The sequence below is a fragment of the Boleophthalmus pectinirostris genome, unplaced genomic scaffold (assembly GCF_026225935.1).
Source record: "Boleophthalmus pectinirostris isolate CB_2022bp ecotype Guang Dong unplaced genomic scaffold, ASM2622593v1 HiC_scaffold_2825, whole genome shotgun sequence".
Lineage (NCBI taxonomy): Eukaryota > Metazoa > Chordata > Actinopteri > Gobiiformes > Gobiidae > Boleophthalmus > Boleophthalmus pectinirostris.
In genome coordinates, this window is record NW_026571290.1 from 245,761 (window position 1) to 265,212 (window position 19,452).

A 19,452-nucleotide genomic window follows, 5' to 3' on the forward strand; every position below is an offset into this window, starting at 1 on the left:
TGTCGTGGTGTGTCTTTGGCGTGTGTTCGTGGTGTGTCTTTGGCGTGTTCGTGGTGTGTCTTTGGTGTGTGTTCGTGTGTCGTGGTGTGTTCGTGGTGTGTTCTTTGGTGTGTCGTGGTGTGTCTTTGGCGTGTTCGTGTGTGTGTGTGTGTGTGTGTCTTTGGCGTGTTCGTGGTGTGTCTTTTGGCGTGTCGTGGCGTGTCTTTGGTGTTCGTGTGTGGTGTGTCTTTGGCGTGTTCGTGGTGTGTCTTTGGCGTGTTCGTGTGTGTGTCGTGTGTGTCTTTGGTGTGTTCGTGGTGTGTGTCTTTTGGCGTGTTCGTGTGTGTTGTGTGGTGTGTCTTTGGCGTGTTCGTGGTGTGTCGTGGTGTGTCTTTGGCGTGTTGTCTTTGTGTTCGTGTGTGTCTTTGACGTGTTCGTGGCGTGTCTTTGGCGTGTGTGGCTTTGACGTGTTCGTGGTGTGTCTTTGCGTGGTTCGTGGTGTCTTTGGCGTGTGTGTGTGTCTGGTGTGTGTGTGTCTTTGGCGTGTTCGTGGTGTGTCTTTGGCGTGTTCGTGGTGTGTCTTTGTGTGTTCGTGGTGTGTTCGTGGTGTGTCTTTGACGTGTTCGTGGTGTGTCTTTGGCGTGTTCGTGGTGTGTCTTTGGCGTGTTCGTGGTGTGTCTTTGTGTTCGTGTGTCGTGGTGTGTCTTTGGTGCGTGGTGTCGTGGTGTGTCTTTGGCGTGTTCGTGGTGTGTCTTTGGCGTGTTCGTGGTGTGTTTGTGGTGTGTTCGTGGTGTGTTCGTGGTGTGTCTTTGGCGTGTTCGTGGTGTGTCTTTGACGTGTTCGTGTGTGTCTTTGGCGTGTTCGTGGTGTGTTCGTGGTGTGTCTTTGGTGTGTTCGTGGTGTGTCTTTGGCGTGTTCGTGGTGTGTTCGTGGTGTGTCTTTGGTGTGTTTCGTGTTCGTGGTGTGTCTTTGGCGTGTTCGTGGTGTGTCTTTGGTGTGTTCGTGGTGTGTCTTTGGCGTGTTCGTGGTGTGTCTTTGGCGTGTTCGTGGTGTGTCTTTGGTGTGTTTGTGGTGTGTTCGTGGTGTGTCTTTGGTGTGTTCGTGGTGTGTCTTTGGTGTGTTCGTGGTGTGTCGTGGTGTGTCTTTGGCGTGTTCGTGGTGTGTCTTTGGTGTGTTCGTGGTGTGTCTTTGGCGTGTTCGTGGTGTGTCTTTGACGTGTTCGTGGTGTGTCTTTGGCGTGTTCGTGGTGTGTCTTTGGCGTGTTTGGTGTGTCGTGTCTTTGTGTCGTGTTCGTGTGTGTTCGTGGTGTGTCTTGGCGTGTTCTTTGTGTGTCTTGGCGTGTCTTTGGCGTGTTCGTGGTGTGTCTTTGGCGTGTCTTTGGCGTGTTCGTGGTGTGTCTTTGGCGTGTTCGTGGTGTGTTCGTGGTGTGTCTTTGGCGTGTTCGTGGTGTGTCTTTGGCGTGTGGCGTGTCTTTGGCGTGTTCGTGGTGTGTTCGTGGTGTGTCTTTGGTGTGTTCGTGGTGTGTTCGTGGTGTGTCTTTGGCGTGTTCGTGGTGTGTCTTTGACGTGTTCGTGGTGTGTCTTTGGTGTGTTCGTGGTGTGTCTTTGGCGTGTTCGTGGTGTGTCTTTGGCGTGTTCGTGGTGTGTCTTTGGCGTGTTCGTGGTGTGTCTTTGGCGTGTTGGTGTGTCTTTGGCGTGTTGGTGGTGTGTCTTTGGCGTGTTGGTGGTGTGTCTTTGGCGTGTTCGTGGTGTGTCTTTGGCGTGTTCGTGGTGTGTCTTTGGCGTGTTCGTGGTGTGTCTTTGGCGTGTTCGTGGTGTGTGTGTTCGTGGTGTGGTCTTGTGGCGTGTTCGTGGTGTGTGTCGTGTGGTGTGTCTTTGGCGTGTTCGTGGTGTGTCTTTTGGCGTGTGTGTCGTGGTGTGTTCGTGGTGTGTCTTTGGCGTGTTCGTGGTGTGTTCGTGGTGTGTCTTTGGCGTGTTCGTGGTGTGTCTTGTGTGTGTCGTGTGTGTGTCGTGGTGTGTCTTCGTGTTCGTGGTGTGTCTTTGGCGTGTTCGTGGTGTGTTCGTGGTGTGTCTTTGGCGTGTTCGTGGTGTGTTCGTTTGGCGTGTCTTTGGCGTGTTCGTGGTGTGTCTTTGGCGTGTTCGTGGTGTGTTCGTGGTGTGTCTTTGGCGTGTTCGTGGTGTGTTCGTGGTGTGTCTTTGGCGTGTTCGTGGTGTGTTCGTGGCGTGTCTTTGGCGTGTTCGTGGTGTGTGTGTCGTGGTGTGTCTTTGGCGTGTCTTTGGCGTGTTCGTGGTGTGTCTTTGGCGTGTCTTTGGCGTGTTTACTCTGGTGTTTTCTCGCTCACCCCAGCCGGTGGTGCACACAGATGTGTACGACGTGAGGCCAGCGTTCTCTGATCACACGGCTCAGTTTGGAGAGCTCTGATTGGACCATGGACTCGTACGCCTCATACTCCAGACCAATCACTCGCCGGCCGTCCAGCACGTCCTCACGAGTCACACCTGAGACACAAACACACAAACACTCAGGACTACTGCGGCGCCAGTCCTGGTTCAGTTCTGGTTGAGTACCAGTTGAGTCCTGGTTGAGTCCCTCTTTAGTCCTGGTTGAGTCCCTCTTTAGTCGTGGTTGAGTCCCTCTTTAGTCCTGGTTGAGTCCCTCTTTAGTCCTGGTTGAGTTCTGACCGAGGAACACAGAAATGGCGCCGCACTTGGGGCTTGTGACGGTCTCGACCACTTCCTGAAGCGACAGCGAATCAGAGCGGAGCTTGAACACGTCCCTGCGCTCGGGCCAATCGGGCGGCTCCATCGCGGTTCAGCCTCCGCTGAGGGGCGGGACCACGGCGACCTCGTCTCCGTCGCAGAGCAACAGTGAGCGATCGTCGTCAACGGCAACAAACTCCTGCCGCACGGCGAGCACCAGCGCCCCCTGCAGCGCCGACAGACTGAGGACACACAGGGGTCACAGGGGTCACACAGAGGTCACACAGGGGTCACACAGAGGTCACACAGGGGTCACACAGAGGTCACACAGGGTCACACAGGGTCACACAGACCTCGGGTGGCGGTGCTGTAGCTCCGCCCACAGGCCCCGCCCACTGGTGGGTGTGGCCACAGAAACAGGCTCCTCCCTCAGACCCGTGAGGTCAGCGCTCCGAGCGAAGTACAACACTGTGACCTGAAACACACAACACACACACACTGAACACACAACACACTGAACACACAACACACACACACAACACACAATGAACACACAACACACACACTGAACACACAACACACACACTGAACACACAACACACACACACACTGAACACACAACACACTGAACACACACACACACACACACACACTGAACACACAACACACACACTGAACACACAACACACTGAACACACAACAACACACACAACACTGAACACACACACACACACTGAACACACACACACACACTGAACACACTGAACACACTGAACACACACAACACACTGAACACACACACACTGAACACACACACACTGAACACACAACACACTGAACACACACACACACACTGAACACACAACACACTGAACACACAACACACTGAACACACTGAACACACACAACACACTGAACACACAACACACACTGAACACACACACACTGAACACACACACTGAACACACAACACACACTGAACACACAACACACACACACACACACTGAACACACAACACACTGAACACACAACACACACACTGAACACACAACACACTGAACACACAACACACACACTGAACACACACACACTGAACACACAACACACTGAACACACAACACACACACTGAACACACAACACACACACTGAACACACAACACACACACACACACTGAACACACAACACACACACACTGAACACACAACACACACACACACTGAACACACAACACACACACTGAACACACAACACACTGAACACACAACACACACACTGAACACACAACACACTGAACACACAACACACACACACACACTGAACACACAACACACACACTGAACACACAACACACACACACACTGAACACACAACACACACACTGAACACACACACACTGAACACACAACACACACACTGAACACACAACACACACACTGAACACACAACACACACACTGAACACACAACACACTGAACACACTGAACACACAACACACTGAACACACTGAACACACAACACACAACACACTGAACACACAACACACATGAACACACAACACACACACACACACTGAACACACACACACACACACACACTGAACACACAACACACACACACACACTGAACACACACACACACACACTGAACACACAACACACAACACACACACACACACACTGAACACACAACACACACACACACACATGAACACACACACACACACTGAACACACAACACACTGAACACACAACACACACACACACACACAACACACACACACACTGAACACACAACACACACACACTGAACACACACAACACACACAACACTGAACACACACACACACACACACACTGAACACACAACACACACACTGAACACACAACACACACACACTGAACACAAACACACTGAACACACAACACACACTGAAACACACACACACTGAACACACAACACACTGAAACACACAACACACTGAACACACACACACACACACACACACACACTGAACACACAACACACACACTGAACACACAACACACACACACACACACTGAACACACAACACACACACACTGAACACACAACACACTGAACACACAACACACTGAACACACACACACACACACACACTGAACACACAACACACAACACACACACTGAACACACACACAACACACTGAACACACACACTGAACACACACACACACACACTGAACACACACAACAACACACTGAACACACAACACACACTGAACACACAACACACACTGAACACACAACACACACTGAACACACAACACACACACTGAACACACAACACACACACACACACTGAACACACACACACACACACACACACATGAACACACACACACACACACACACACACTGAACACACAACACACACACACATGAACACACACACACACACACACACACACATGAACACACAACACACACACAACACACTGAACACACAACACACACACTGAACACACACACACACTGAACACACACACACACACACACACACTGAACACACAACACACACACACACTGAACACACAACACACACACTGAACACACAACACACACACACACACACTGAACACACAACACACACACACACACACACAACACACACACACACACACTGAACACACACACACACACACACACACACACACTGAACACACAACACACACACTGAACACACACACACACACACACACTGAACACACAACACACACACTGAACACACACACACACACACACACACACACACTGAACACACAACACACACACTGAACACACACACTGAACACACAACACACTGAACACACACACACATGAACACACACACACACACATGAACACACACACACACACTGAACACACACACACACACACACACACATGAACACACAACACACACTGAACACACAACACACACACTGAACACACAACACACTGAACACACAACACACACACACTGAACACACACTGAACACACACACACACACACTGAACACACAACACACACACACACACACACTGAACACACAACACACACACTGAACACACAACACACACACTGAACACACACACACACACACACACACTGAACACACAACACACACACACAACACACTGAACACACAACACACACACACACACTGAACACACACACACTGAACACACAACACACACACTGAACACACACACACTGAACACACAACACACACACACTGAACACACACACACACTGAACACACAACACACACACTGAACACACAACACACTGAACGCACAACACACTGAACACACACACACTGAACACACAACACACGAACACACACTGAACACACACACACACTGAACACACAACACACACACACACACTGAACACACAACACACACACACTGAACACACAACACACTGAACACACACACACTGAACACACAACACACACACACACACACTGAACACACAACACACACACACACACACACTGAACACACAACACACTGAACACACAACACACAACACACTGAACACACAACACACTGAACACACAACACACAGTTTGTGTGTTCAGTGTGTGTTTGTGCGTTAAAATTTCATTAAATTAAAAATAATTTCTATTATTGAAAATTATAAAACACAAACTGATCTGGAAACAGTCGGACTTTAAGTTTTTATTTTTTTTTCTTAAGTTTTGAAGAATTTCACATTTTGTCAAAATATGACCTAAACTCAAGTTTAAAACTCTTCAGACCTCGATCAAACTGAAGCACGTTTCACTCTGGTCTGGTCCTGGTCTCTGGTCTGGTCCTGGTCTCTGGTCTGGTCCTGGTCTAGTTCTGGTCTAGTTCTGGTCCTGGTCTCTGGTCTTTGGTCTGGTCCTGGTCTATTCTGGTCTTTGGTCTGGTCCTGGTCTAGTTCTGGTCTTGGTCTGGTCCTGGTCTAGTTCTGGTCTTGGTCTGGTCCTGGTCTGGTCTGGTCTGGTCCTGGTCCTGGTCTGGTCCTGGTCCTGGTCCTGGTCTCTGGTCCTGGTCTCTGGTCCTGGTCTCTGGTCCTGGTCTTGGTTCTGGTCCTGGTCTGGTCCTGGTCTAGTTCTGGTCCTGGTCTGGTCTCTGGTCCTGGTCCTGGTCTTGGTCTGGTCTGGGACTCACTTGGACCTGGGACATTGATCACGCGGGTCACGCGGGGTTTTTACGGACACGTTTGTTTACTGTGCGTTTGACGTCAGTACGTCGTCGCGTCAGTACGTCGTCGCGTCAGTACGTCCTCGCGTCAGTACGTCGTCGCGTCAGTACGTCGTCGCGTCAGTACGTCCTCACGCACTGTGCGTCTGCGTCGAGGCTGAGCAGCGCCGCGTGCAGGACGGGAGAGGAACTTTTTGTTTTCGTCCAGACACGCGCCGCGGAGTCGAGTCAAGGACCTGAAGGATCTGAAGGACCTGAAGGACACACTTTTGTTCCTTTATTTACGCCTCTGTTATGAAGAATATTCTGATATTTTCTCTTTTCAGCCGCGCAGCGTCTCGCTCCACAGGTGCTGCGGGGCGCATGCGCACTATGCCTGTGTGCCCGGTGTGTTTTAAAAACCACTTACCGCCCGCCCGCCCGCCGGCGGGCGATTTTCCAATAAAAAATGTTCACTCTGTATATTCACCTTCATTATTGTTTTCACTACTGGCCATACATCGTTTGAAAGCTTAATTTATCAATAAAACAACCATATCATTCATTTTATGTCGTACAACGAGCCCGAATTTATGTTAATTTAAAAATTCACATCATAAACAAAGAATAAGATACGTGTTTCTTACCTTTGAGCGGTTCTGTCGGTCCAAAACGCGTTTAATCCATGAAAAGTTGTACTCAATAAATCCGTAATAATCCACAGAAAAAGAATATCAAGTTGTTTTTCCAAAAAATAATTCCATGTGGGGAAATAATCCAGAAAACCGTCGTCCGTATGAGTGGATGAATCCGTGAATGAAAATATTCTGTCTCTTCTCCGCCTCTTCTCCCGCTCTCACTTCCCTTTCTCTCCCGCTCTTGGGTGCGCTTGTTTTCCTCACACTCTTAGCTTCAAAATGAGACCCTCCCCGCTGTTGTCGGTGGCGGGTTTAGGTGGGACAAGCCGCTGAAGAAGCTTTTTATTTATTTATTTTTTCAAAAATGTATTTATTAAATGACAAATCGCAATACAGAAAATAACATAACAATATACACATATGATAACAAAGAGAACACCAGGGGAGGCAGACGTGTAAGAAAACCTTCATCGCCACTGTTACATTGTAAAAAAATATTCATATATATGTATATACAACTCTCATAAATCAATGCAGCTTTTTTGTTTACACTTTTAGAGACAGAAGATAAGTATAATTCTAATTGCTTAATTAAAACAGGGAAAATTAAAGAAGTGTGTGAGAATTTACATTTGTGAATATAAAATTTGCCAAATATAACAATTAAATTAATTACCATTCTTTTATTTGAGTCTAAATTCTTTTCATGTACACCAAAAATAATATGTTCAAATTTTAATGAAAAATTAGGGTCTATATGATTGTGTGAGGGAGCTATAGACCACACCCTCACTCATCAGGTGTACACCTTTATGTTTTCACCTATTTTCATTTGATGCCATGTTAATTTTCCCTGTTTCATTCCTTTTTTTTCCCCTTTCCTTTGAGGTGATTGGTGGAGGCACTGATTTGGAGGCGCGCCCTTATCAGTGCAGGCCAGGTGCATCCCATCGCCCTGATTTGGACTCTGCCAAGTGCTTCTGGGGGAGGGGAGGTTTAACTGTTAAAATGGTTTTAACTATTTAACTAATACATGAAATAATAGCGAAAAACTGATAATCTTGATGTTTCAAAGTGCAATATGAATTGATGAAATGTAAATAGTTGAAAATCGTATTATTCTATATGTAGTAGTTTTTTAGAAGTTTAAACTTACCTGTTTGGGGCTTAGTGGTTTAGGCCTAACTATATAAGGGGGAATTTTTTTTGTCACGGGGGGTTGCCTGTTGTCTGTCATGGGGACATGCGGTCAGATCTGCTCATGCCAATTAAAGGAAAAAAGGTGAAGAACTTGATTTTTGTTTTGTCGTGTTTGTTGACCCTCGGGTGCTGCGGCTTTCCTGGGCCAGTAAGAGGCCAGAGTTACGTCCGTAATCTTACATTTGGTGTCAAAGAAGTGGGATCGTCGTGCCAATCTGAGGACATCAATAAGACATGGCACCCAAAAAAACACCCAAGGTCCAGGGTGTGGAGGAGGCTCTGGAGGAGGGGGCTACAGGAGGAGAACCTGTGGTAGGATCATCCAAGGAAGCCGAAACTGACTCTCTGGTATGCATGCTTCAAAAATGTCTTAAGTTTCAGTCAGACTTGAGTAAGCGATGGAACGAAGAGTCAAAGAAGCAGGAAGAGAGATGGCAGCAGATAGAGGAGCAAGTCAGCAGCCTCAGAGAGGGTCTTGCTTCTCCGATAAGGGGTGGCCCCCAACCCCATTTCACTCCCCATCGACAGCAACAGGAGGAACAGGTAGCAGTGTCCCCCACGCTACGGGAGCATACTGCAAGAGGCTGGGCACAGTCAGCTATTCCCAGATTAGAGGAAGGGGACGACATTGAACAGTATCTCACCACGTTTGAGCGCCTGGCAACCGCATACCAATGGCCAGAGCTTGAGTGGGCAGTGAGGCTTATCCCCTATCTGACTGGTAAGGCCCGTGCAGCCTATGTGGCCATGGACTTTGAAGAATCCTGCAACTATAAAAAGGTGAAGGAAGCAATTCTGATGAAGTACGAAATCAATGAGGATGTATATCGCCAGCGGTTCCGTGAGCCAGACCTCCAGCCTGGAGAAACTCCTAGAGAGTTTTATAATCGCCTCAAAGACTTGTACCTGAAATGGATGCAGCCAGAGAAGAAAGCAAAAGAGCAAGTGGGTGAGGTCCTCATCTTGGAGCAGTTCTATCGTTCACTGTCACCAGAGTTGAGAGTCTGGGTTAAGGAACGTACCCCAGCATCTGGACGTGAAGCGGCTGAGCTTGTGGAGAACTTTTTATCTGCCCGACGGGGACCAAAGACCTTCCGGTTCGACCCACAGTCTAGGGGCGGCATGTCACAGGGTAAGTCTGTGGGCTCTGGTATAGGTGGTGGTCCCGTTCAGATGGGAGGGGCTGCTAAGTCAAGAGGGGGAAGTGGGTGCTCTAGTAACGTTATACCCTCCAGTAAGCCTCTTGTTTGTTTTTCATGTGGTCAGGAGGGGCACAAAAAGCCAGATTGCCCTGCCAGAAAAGCTAAATCAGCTTATTTGTGTACTGTACCCCGACCGGGAAGAGGGGGGGTTTCAGGTGAGGGCAAGCAGCAGCTTACTGAGGTTAAAGTGAATGGGGAGCCAACTTTAGCTTTGCTTGATACTGGCAGTGTCCAAACCCTGGTTAACCCCTCAGTTTTAAAGGGGCAGGGCCAGTGCGGGGGTCCATGCCTTGACATATCTTGTGTGCATGGGGATCATCGGCTCTATCCAACTGCCATAGTGTATGTAGAGGTGGCTGGCCAAACTTACCTGTTGACAGTGGGGGTGGTGGAAAATCTAGCTCACCAGGTGATCTTGGGTCAGGACATTCCTGTGTTGGCAGACCTAGTCCAGTCCTGTAAACCGGTCTGTGTGGTTACCAGATCTCAGCACAAAGCCAAGGAGAGTTCTGGGGTAGACGGTGGGGACATTCAGGTTGACCTAGTTCAGCAGCAGCTAGGTAAAAACTTGGTACAGGTTGCACAAAATACCTTGTCTGACTTACCGTTTTTTTGAGTCTGATGTACCAAGCGAGGGCTATTGTAAACCACGTAAAAGTAGGCGCCAAAGGAGACGAGAGAAAATGTCAGGTACTGCCAAAATGCTGTCAGAACTTGTGTCAAAGCCAGGGGAATCTGAGGATAACCTACCTGTCAATTTTCTGCAGCTGCAGAGTCAGGATGAGTCCTTGCAGGAGGCCTTCAGCCAGGCTCAAAAACAAGCTAGTGAGGAACCTCTTGGGGAGGGCTATGTCCTAAGGGATGGTTTGCTGTTTCATCGGTCAGGGGGCACCCAAATGGAGAGACTAGTGGTTCCAACAATTCTGCGGGGGCAGGTGCTGGAATTGGGTCATAGCATCCCGTGGGCGGGTCACCTGGGATCCAAGAAAACCTATGATAGAATAGCCAGTAGGTTTTATTGGCCAGGGCTCCAAACAAAAGTACTGGAATACTGTCAGTCATGTCCAACCTGCCAGCTATCCGCTAACAAAAACGTGCTGAAGTTTCCCCTCCAGCCACTTCCTGTGATTGATGTGCCCTTCAGCAGAATAGCCATGGATATAGTGGGGCCGCTAGAAAGGTCACAAGCGGGTAACAGGTTTATACTAGTCATTTGCGACTACTGTACTCGCTATCCTGAGGCATTTCCCCTCCGAGATATTACTGCCAGGCAGATTGCCTATGCTCTGCTCCAGCTGTTCTCTAGGGTAGGTATCCCCTCAGAAATTCTAACTGATCAGGGAACAAATTTTCTGTCAAACACACTCAAGCAGGTGTACAGATTGCTGGGGATTAAGAGTATACGGACCACCCCTTACCATCCCCAGACTGACGGGCTGGTTGAGAGGTACAACAGAACCCTGAAAAGCATGTTAAAAAAAGTTGTGTCCATTAGCGGCAGAGACTGGGACAAATGGTTACCTTACCTGATGTTTGCTTATCGTGAGGTTCCCCAGGCATCCACAGGATTCTCGCCATTCGAGCTCCTCTATGGGAGGCAGGTGAGGGGACCCCTTGATGTTTTGCAGGAGTCCTGGATCGGCAAAAAAAAGGGGGAGACTTCCAACATCCTCACCTATGTCCTCAAAATGCGGGACAAGATGGAGCAGACATCTCAACTGGTGAGGAGAGAGATGGAGAAAGCGCAGCAGGACCAGAAAACCTGGTATGATCGGGCAGCAAGGCAGAGGTCCTTTGAACCAGGTCAGCAAGTATTGTTGTTGTTACCTTCATCTGAAAATAAGTTGTTGGCAAAATGGAAGGGACCATATAAAATCTTACGGAAGCAAAGTGACACAGTCTATCAGATTGAAATGCCTGAGAGAAGAAACCCAAAACAGACTTTCCACATTAATTTGCTGAAAGAGTGGAAGACTCGGGACCCTCCCTCTAGCTCTCAGTTTTATGTGCGGGCAGTGGAAGAGGAAGATGAGGAGGGTGAGTTTCCTCCGACCAGGCCTTCAGCCGCCAAAATTGACTTGTCCCATCTCTCTCCCACACAGCAACAAGACTTGGAAGCCATTATTCCACCAGACCTCTTCCAAGAGAAGCCAGGGTCTACAGACTTGGTACAACATGACATCCAGCTCACCAACACCACCCCCATCAGGCAGAGGATGTATCGCATTCCGGAGCGGCTGGTTCCGGTTCTGCTGGAGGAGATTGAGGTCATGCTGGAGCTGGGCGTGATAGAGCCTTCAACCAGTGAATGGAGCAACCCTGTGGTCCTGGTTATCAAAAAGGATGGTAGCATCCGGTTCTGCATCGATTTCCGGAAGGTAAATGCACAGTCGAAATTTGATGCCTATCCTCTGCCCAGGCTCGATGATCTGATAGAGCGGGTTGGCCAGTCCCAGTTTATCAGTACCCTGGATTTGTGTAAAGGGTACTGGCAAGTCCCCCTCACTGATGCCGCCAAGCCCCTCACAGCCTTCCGGACACCCCATGGATTGTGGCAGTTCACAAAGATGCCTTTCGGGTTACATGGTGCCCCTGCCACTTTTCAGCGACTGATGAACAAAGTCTTGTCAGGTATGGAATCATTCTCTGCAGCATACCTTGACGATGTCATCATTTATAGCAACTCGTGGCAGGAACATCTCAGCCATTTGGAAGCTGTCCTGCAGCGAATCAAGCAGGCAGGCCTGACAGTAAATCCGCGGAAATGCTCCCTGGCCAGGCAGGAACTGCAGTATCTGGGCCACATCTTGGGAGGCGGTGTGATCAGGCCGGTACAGGACAAAGTGGAGGCTGTGCGGTCTGCTAACAGACCAACCACCAAAAAGCAGGTCCGTTCATTCTTGGGCCTGGTAGGTTGGTACCGGCGGTTCATCAGGAACTTCTCGGCTCGTGCTGCACCTCTCTCTGACCTCACAAGTGCCAGTCAGGCCAAATGCGTTTGGGGAGAGGAACAGGAAAAAGCCTTTCAGGATCTGAAAGAGGCTCTCTGCCATGAGCCTGTTCTCCAAAGCCCAAACTTCAGCCTGCCTTTCACTGTTCAGACGGATGCATCACATAGAGGCATCGGCGGTGTCCTCCTGCAAGGAGAGGGAGGGGACCGGAAACCAGTGGCTTATGTGAGCCGGAAGCTGTTCCCAAGGGAGATGCGCTACTCAACCGTGGAGCTGGAGTGTTTAGCCATTAAGTGGGTGATTGACTCTTTCAAGTACTATCTTCTGGGGAGGGAGTTCACCCTGGAAACAGACCACAGAGCCCTCCAGTGGTTGGAGTCCATGAAAGACACAAACAGTCGGATCACCAGGTGGTTCTTATCCCTCCAACCTTACAAGTTCAGCATTGGCTATGTGCCTGGGAAGCAGAATGCCGTGGCAGACTTCCTGTCCCGCAGTCACGAGGTCGTGCCTTCCGAGGGGGGAGGAAATGTGAGGGAGCTATAGACCACACCCTCACTCATCAGGTGTACACCTTTATGTTTTCACCTATTTTCATTTGATGCCATGTTAATTTTCCCTGTTTCATTCCTTTTTTTTTCCCCTTTCCTTTGAGGTGATTGGTGGAGGCACTGATTTGGAGGCGCGCCCTTATCAGTGCAGGCCAGGTGCATCCCATCGCCCTGATTTGGACTCTGCCAAGTGCTTCTGGGGGAGGGGAGGTTTAACTGTTAAAATGGTTTTAACTATTTAACTAATACATGAAATAATAGCGAAAAACTGATAATCTTGATGTTTCAAAGTGCAATATGAATTGATGAAATGTAAATAGTTGAAAATCGTATTATTCTATATGTAGTAGTTTTTAGAAGTTTAAACTTACCTGTTTGGGGCTTAGTGGTTTAGGCCTAACTATATAAGGGGGAATTTTTTTGTCACGGGGGTTGCCTGTTGTCTGTCATGGGGACATGCGGTCAGATCTGCTCATGCCAATTAAAGGAAAAAAGGTGAAGAACTTGATTTTTGTTTTGTCGTGTTTGTTGACCCTCGGGTGCTGCGGCTTTCCTGGGCCAGTAAGAGGCCAGAGTTACGTCCGTAATCTTACAATGATCTTTAATAAATTTTAAGCAGTCTTTCCAAAATGTTTTAGTAATAGTGCATTTCCAAAAAAGATGACTGATTGTTTCGGGATATTCTCTACAAAATGTGCAGTTAGGATTAATTGTTTTAATATATTTTAACATAAATTGGTTTGTAGGGTAAATTTTGTGCATAAGTTTAAAGGAGACATCCCTCATCTTATTATTTATCATCAATTTTTGATTAACAGTCCATCCTTTCTCCCATATAGAGTCAGGGACAAACTTTCTCCAGTAAAACCTGGCAGAGGCACAGAGGTAAATCTCCTGTTGGAACAGAGCACGTATTTTCTGATTGTTCCTACGAACATGCCTAAAACAAACTTTTCCTATGATGGTGTCAGATACAGAGTGAGCGCACATTTTCATCAAAAACAACATTTTTAAATAGTTCACATATTTCTTTGGTCACCGCATCAAAGACAATGGCATAATCCCGAGGAGTTACAGAAAGATTGTATTTAAAATTGAATTCATTGTACCTCAGTAAATGTCCATTACTGTCAAAAAACTGACCCACCAAAAGGATGTTTTGGTCAAATCAGTGAGGATAAAATAATGATTTGTTTTTGTATAGTATGTACTTATTATTCCATATAAAAAAATTATGAGGAGAAAAGTTATGTTTGTATATAAGTGCCCATGCTAATAGAGTCTGCCTGTGGAATGCTGATAGTTTTACAGGAATTTTGTCAGGATTATAATTACAAAGGAGAAGAAAATTAAGACCACCCATATTTGAGAAGATGTAGTGAGGAAATATATTCCAAATGGAGGTTGGATTTTTTAGGTAAGATTTAATCCAATTTATTTTAAACGTATTATTTAGAGTTGTAAAATCGAGAAAATTCAGTCCTCCATTTTCATAGTTCATTAAGACAGATTTTCTTAGATAATGTATACGATTTTTCCATATGAAATGATATAAAATTTGGTCTATTGATTTGAGTGTCTGATTGGCCACATACAGGGAGAGTGCAGCATAAGTGAGTCGAGAAATCCCCTCTGCCTTAGATAATAATATTCTACCTTTCAAACTTAAGTCTCTTTGGAGCCATAAATTAAAACGTTTTTTGGCCTTATCAATTAATGGATTGAAATTCATTAAAGTTCTCTCTGTTTCATTTTTAGAAATAATAATGCCTAAGTATGTTAACACTGTTTTTGACTGGAATTTGACAGATGGATCCTAAAGCGCATTTTTTTACTGGGAGAAGCTCACATTTCTTAATATTAAGATGAAGCCCTGAAACATTAGAGAAAGTTTGTAATAGGTTTAAAGCACAAGAAATGTGGCTGCCGTCTCTCAAAAACAGAGTGGTATCATCGGCTAACTGACTTATCAAAATTTCTTTACCAAAAACTGAAATGCCTTTTAATTGGTTGATAGTTATGTAGTCGGCGAGGGTTTGGGTCGATAACAGGAACAGATATGGCGACATAGGACAGCCCTGTCGTGTACCTCTGTTAATGCTGAAACGAGGAGAAGTACCACATTTTTAATTTTACTGAACAGTTGGCGTTGTTGTATAATAATTTTATTGTATTGCAGAAGAAGGGTCCAAAACCAAATTTACGAAGGCAGCTGAAGATAAAATCATGACAAACAGAATCAAAGGCCTTGTAGAAGTCGAAGAAGAGGATAAAACTTTCATCAGGTATTAAATGAGAATAATCTAAGATATCAAGAACAAGCCTAATATTATTTGAGACGTGTCTATTTTGCATGAACCCAGACTGTGTCTCTGCTATGATACAGTCCAATACAGATTTTAATCGTCGAGCAAAAACTGAGGCAAAGATTTTGTAATCATTATTCAGTAGACAAATAGGACGCCAATTATCAATGTTAAGAATGTCTTTTTTAGGTTTTGGTATCAAGGTGATTACCCCTTGGTTTAATGTCGGAGGAAGTGTGTCCTGGTCAAGACTTTCTGAAAATACTTTTGATAAAAAGGGAGCAATTTGGTCACTAAATTGTTTATAGAACTGCCCTGTTAATCCATCTGAGCCGGCGATTTATTGTTTTTCAATTTGCTTATTGAGGTGATTATTTCATTAACAGAAACAGGGGAGTCACAAATATCACGGTCAGAAGGTTGAATTGGTTGAGAATCAATATTATTTAGAAACAAATCAGGTCTTGCAGACATCTCATTGGGAGCATATAGCTTGCTGTAAAATGTACTAACAAATTTAGCGATTTTGAGGGGGTCTGAAGTGACATCAATGTTTAATTGCTGTAACGTGTTTGATTTGGCAAGATGCTTTTCTAATTGAAAGAAATAGGAAGAATTATTTTCACCCTCTTCTAACCATTTGAATCGAGATCTTACAAAGGCACCTTCAGCTCGATGTTTATAAAGATCATCTAATTTATTCTGCAAAGAAGCTAAACTAATTTTATCTTCCTCTGCGAGATCTGCTGGATTTATTGTGGATAATGTCACAATGTCACGGATAATTTTATCCTCTTCTGCCCTCTTGTGTTTATTTAAGTCAGAACTAAATTTTCTTACATATTTTGCTATTTCATATTTAAAAAATTCCCAGTTTTTGTTGTAACAATTCTCAATTTTAGCTTTATTAAAGTAGTAAGAGACAGTTTCGTAAGTCTTACGTTGCACAGTATCAAGTCTGAGTAAAGAATTGTTCAGGATCCAGTAGGCTTCTTGTTTTGGGAGTTACTTTCAGATAATGTAATAGTAATGTGGATTGCTTTATGGTCAGTGAGGGGAGAAGGGAGGATATCAATATTAACATCTTCTGTGTTTAGACAATCAGACACCAGCCAGTAGTCGAGGCGAGACTGTTTTGAGCCACTATTATTGCTCCATGTAAAGACCGACTCTGTTTGGAATTTCTCTCTCCAGAAATCTTTAAGTCGCATAAACTGAACTAAAGGATTATTGCTACTATTACCATCTATCTAATTCATTATTCAATACCATATTAAAATCTCCTCCTATTATTAATATTGCATTAGGGAACTGATTTAATACATCAATTATATGATTTTCTAAAGTAGATAGGAGTTGATAGTTTTCACGTTTTGAATTATATCCATAAATATTAATAATAATAAAGGTTTTATTTTGATAAGCCAATACCATGAATACAAAGTGTCCCTGGTTGTCACATTTGTGTGAAAGGATATCACCTTCAAATGTGTGTTTTACTGTAAGAGTACCAGCTGAATGCTGGGTTCCATGTGAAGGAAATACATTATCACCCCATTGAGATGTCCAAAAATGAGTGTCAAGAGAAGTGGAATGGGATTCTTGAAAAAAGAAAAAGTCTGTATTCAATTTTTTGGCAAATAGAAATAATGCCTTACGTTTTGTGGCATTTTTTAACCCCCTGGCATCAAAGAAGCTAAACATAAGGACATGAAAAAAGAAAGAACAAAAACCTGAGTAGATAAGTGCTTGCGCTGTGTTGCTTCAATCCATGCGCCAATATAATTAATAAAATGGAAAAAACTAAAACATAAAATGAGTTGGTTTAATGCCAACTTAGGTTTCAAGTATAAAACATGTTCAAAATTAACAATATAGAACAAAAAACTCGGACCACAATACAAATACCTGAACAATAAATGGTCAATCTTCTGTAAAGTGCATGTTGTATACGTTTGTTTAAATCAGTTCCCGGGAAGGCTGACTTCTTTGGGACCCACGTAGTAGGTGATTTTCCCCTCTCGTCTGGCCGCCTGGATCACCGGCCACAACGCTGCTCTTCTCTCGCGGTCCGCTGGACACAGATCTTCCGTGAAGTAAAGATGGCGCTCCTTCAGGAAAGAGTTGTTTTTCGCTGCATCTCGGTAAGTTCTGGACGAGAACCGTAGAATGATTCCTCTCGGTTTGTTCTCATTCTCCCTCATTTTCCCGAAGCGGTGTCGATATCAATCACGTCTGGAAGCTTTTGTTTACCCTCAGGGAAACACTCTGGCAAATTCGGATGGTTTCTTTCTTTACCTCTTCTTTAATCACAGTCTCTGGTAGCCCGTAAAGTTTCAGATTCCAGCGTCTGGAGTAGCGTTCAGATTCAACAAGTCGTTCTTGTAGCTGGAGGATAGTGGTGCCATCTTTGCCTGTGTTACTTTCAATCACATCAACTCTTTGTTTTACGTCTTTAATTTGATCAAAGGCAAAGTCAACGGACTTCTTAAGACCCTCAATACTGACGGTGTTAGCACTGATCAGTTTTTCCAAGTCATCAAAACGGGTGTTAATCAGATTTGATAGAATAACAATCACATCTTGGTCACCGCCATAGCCTCTTTTTCCGTCATCTCCAGGAGTTGCTAGCAGTGCTTTTTTAGGAGCTGGTTCTTTGCAAGGGGTCCCTTCGACTGAAAGAGGCAGAGGTGGGAATTCTTCTTCTCCGAGGATCATGTCTTTGTCGTCGGGTATTTTGACATAGTCATGTTCCGCGCTGGTTGTGGCGGTGCAGTTGGTAGTGTCATCCATAACAGGAGTAGTAGCCAGTTTTTTTTTTTCTCTTTAGAGGTTCTTTTTCTATCCCTCGAAAACATTGGATCGTCAGAGAGTGTTCCGCCAGTTGATGAGCAGTAAAGAACTAAGTGTGGCGTGCAATAAAGGGTTTTTTCCCCAAAAATATGCAAGTTTGGCGCAACCGGTTGAAAAGGAGCGTCCGCTCAAGCCGCCATCTTGGCCCCTCCCCAGCCGCTGAAGAAGCTAACGCACTCACGTACTTCCTGGCTTTACGCACGCGTCATCAGTTTGTTTACGGGAAATCTCTTCAGTCATTGGATCTTCCAGAAAGTGACATATTGTTTTAGCCAATCACCAGAGCTTTCAAACGGTGGGTGGGACATTCAGATTGTATTGGAAACAGACCCTGTGTTTATAAGAGCAACAGAGAGACACAGAGAAGCAGTGTGGGAGGGGCCATATTGGGCAGAACTGCCACTTGGAAGACAATTTTGGCTACTTTTAGTTTTTTTTCTTGAGAAAACAGGCCTAAAGCTCAGAAGAATTAGTATTATAATAATAACAATTATTATTATTATTATTATATTATTATTATTATTTTGGCACAAATTTGGCAATCTTGTGTTGAATTGTCATTTTGTTTACACAAAGGCTCACAGCATCAAAACCCTTTGTCCTAGAGTCTGAAATTCTACACAGTTGTTGCCAACAACTTGAACAATGAGTGTAGTGAGTCACAAATGCCTAGCAATGAAGTATGACCAAGCTAAGGCCTTTATGTTTTTCAATTGTTTTTTTCGAAGTAAAAAAAATACAAGTTTTAATTGACTGTACTGTAGGTTAGGCAGCACTCACAGTCTTCATGTACATATCTACAGAAACTAGAAGGTCTAAGCTTTAAAATGGTGCCTCACACAAGCATGTGGGTTCTAAGGTTTTCTTTTAATAACC

The 19,452-nt window shown here is 45.3% G+C and overlaps 1 protein-coding gene across 4 annotated transcripts in view; it reads right to left on the reverse strand.

Annotated features, from left to right (window-relative positions):
* The window catches only part of LOC110166036 (molybdopterin synthase catalytic subunit), a 9,650-nt gene extending 2,662 nt beyond the window's left edge, over positions 1-6,988 (reverse strand). Inside the window, exons 1-4 of one of the 4 annotated variants that reach the window (XR_008633054.1) lie at positions 6,864-6,988; positions 3,032-3,153; positions 2,687-2,920; positions 2,337-2,477 (exon numbers count right to left, since the gene is read on the reverse strand). Coding sequence is in view for 2 of the 4 variants with exons in the window: in XM_020931236.2 (XP_020786895.2) it covers positions 2,321-2,477; positions 2,661-2,784 (281 nt within the window). In the remaining 2 variants the exon portion in view is untranslated. Of the gene's footprint in view, positions 1-2,320; positions 2,478-2,546; positions 2,921-3,031; positions 3,154-6,863 lie in introns of those variants that run through there. The other 3 variants (XR_008633053.1, XM_020931236.2, XM_055159949.1) reach the window with 3 other exon arrangements.
* Positions 6,989-19,452: the final 12,464 nt, after the last annotated feature.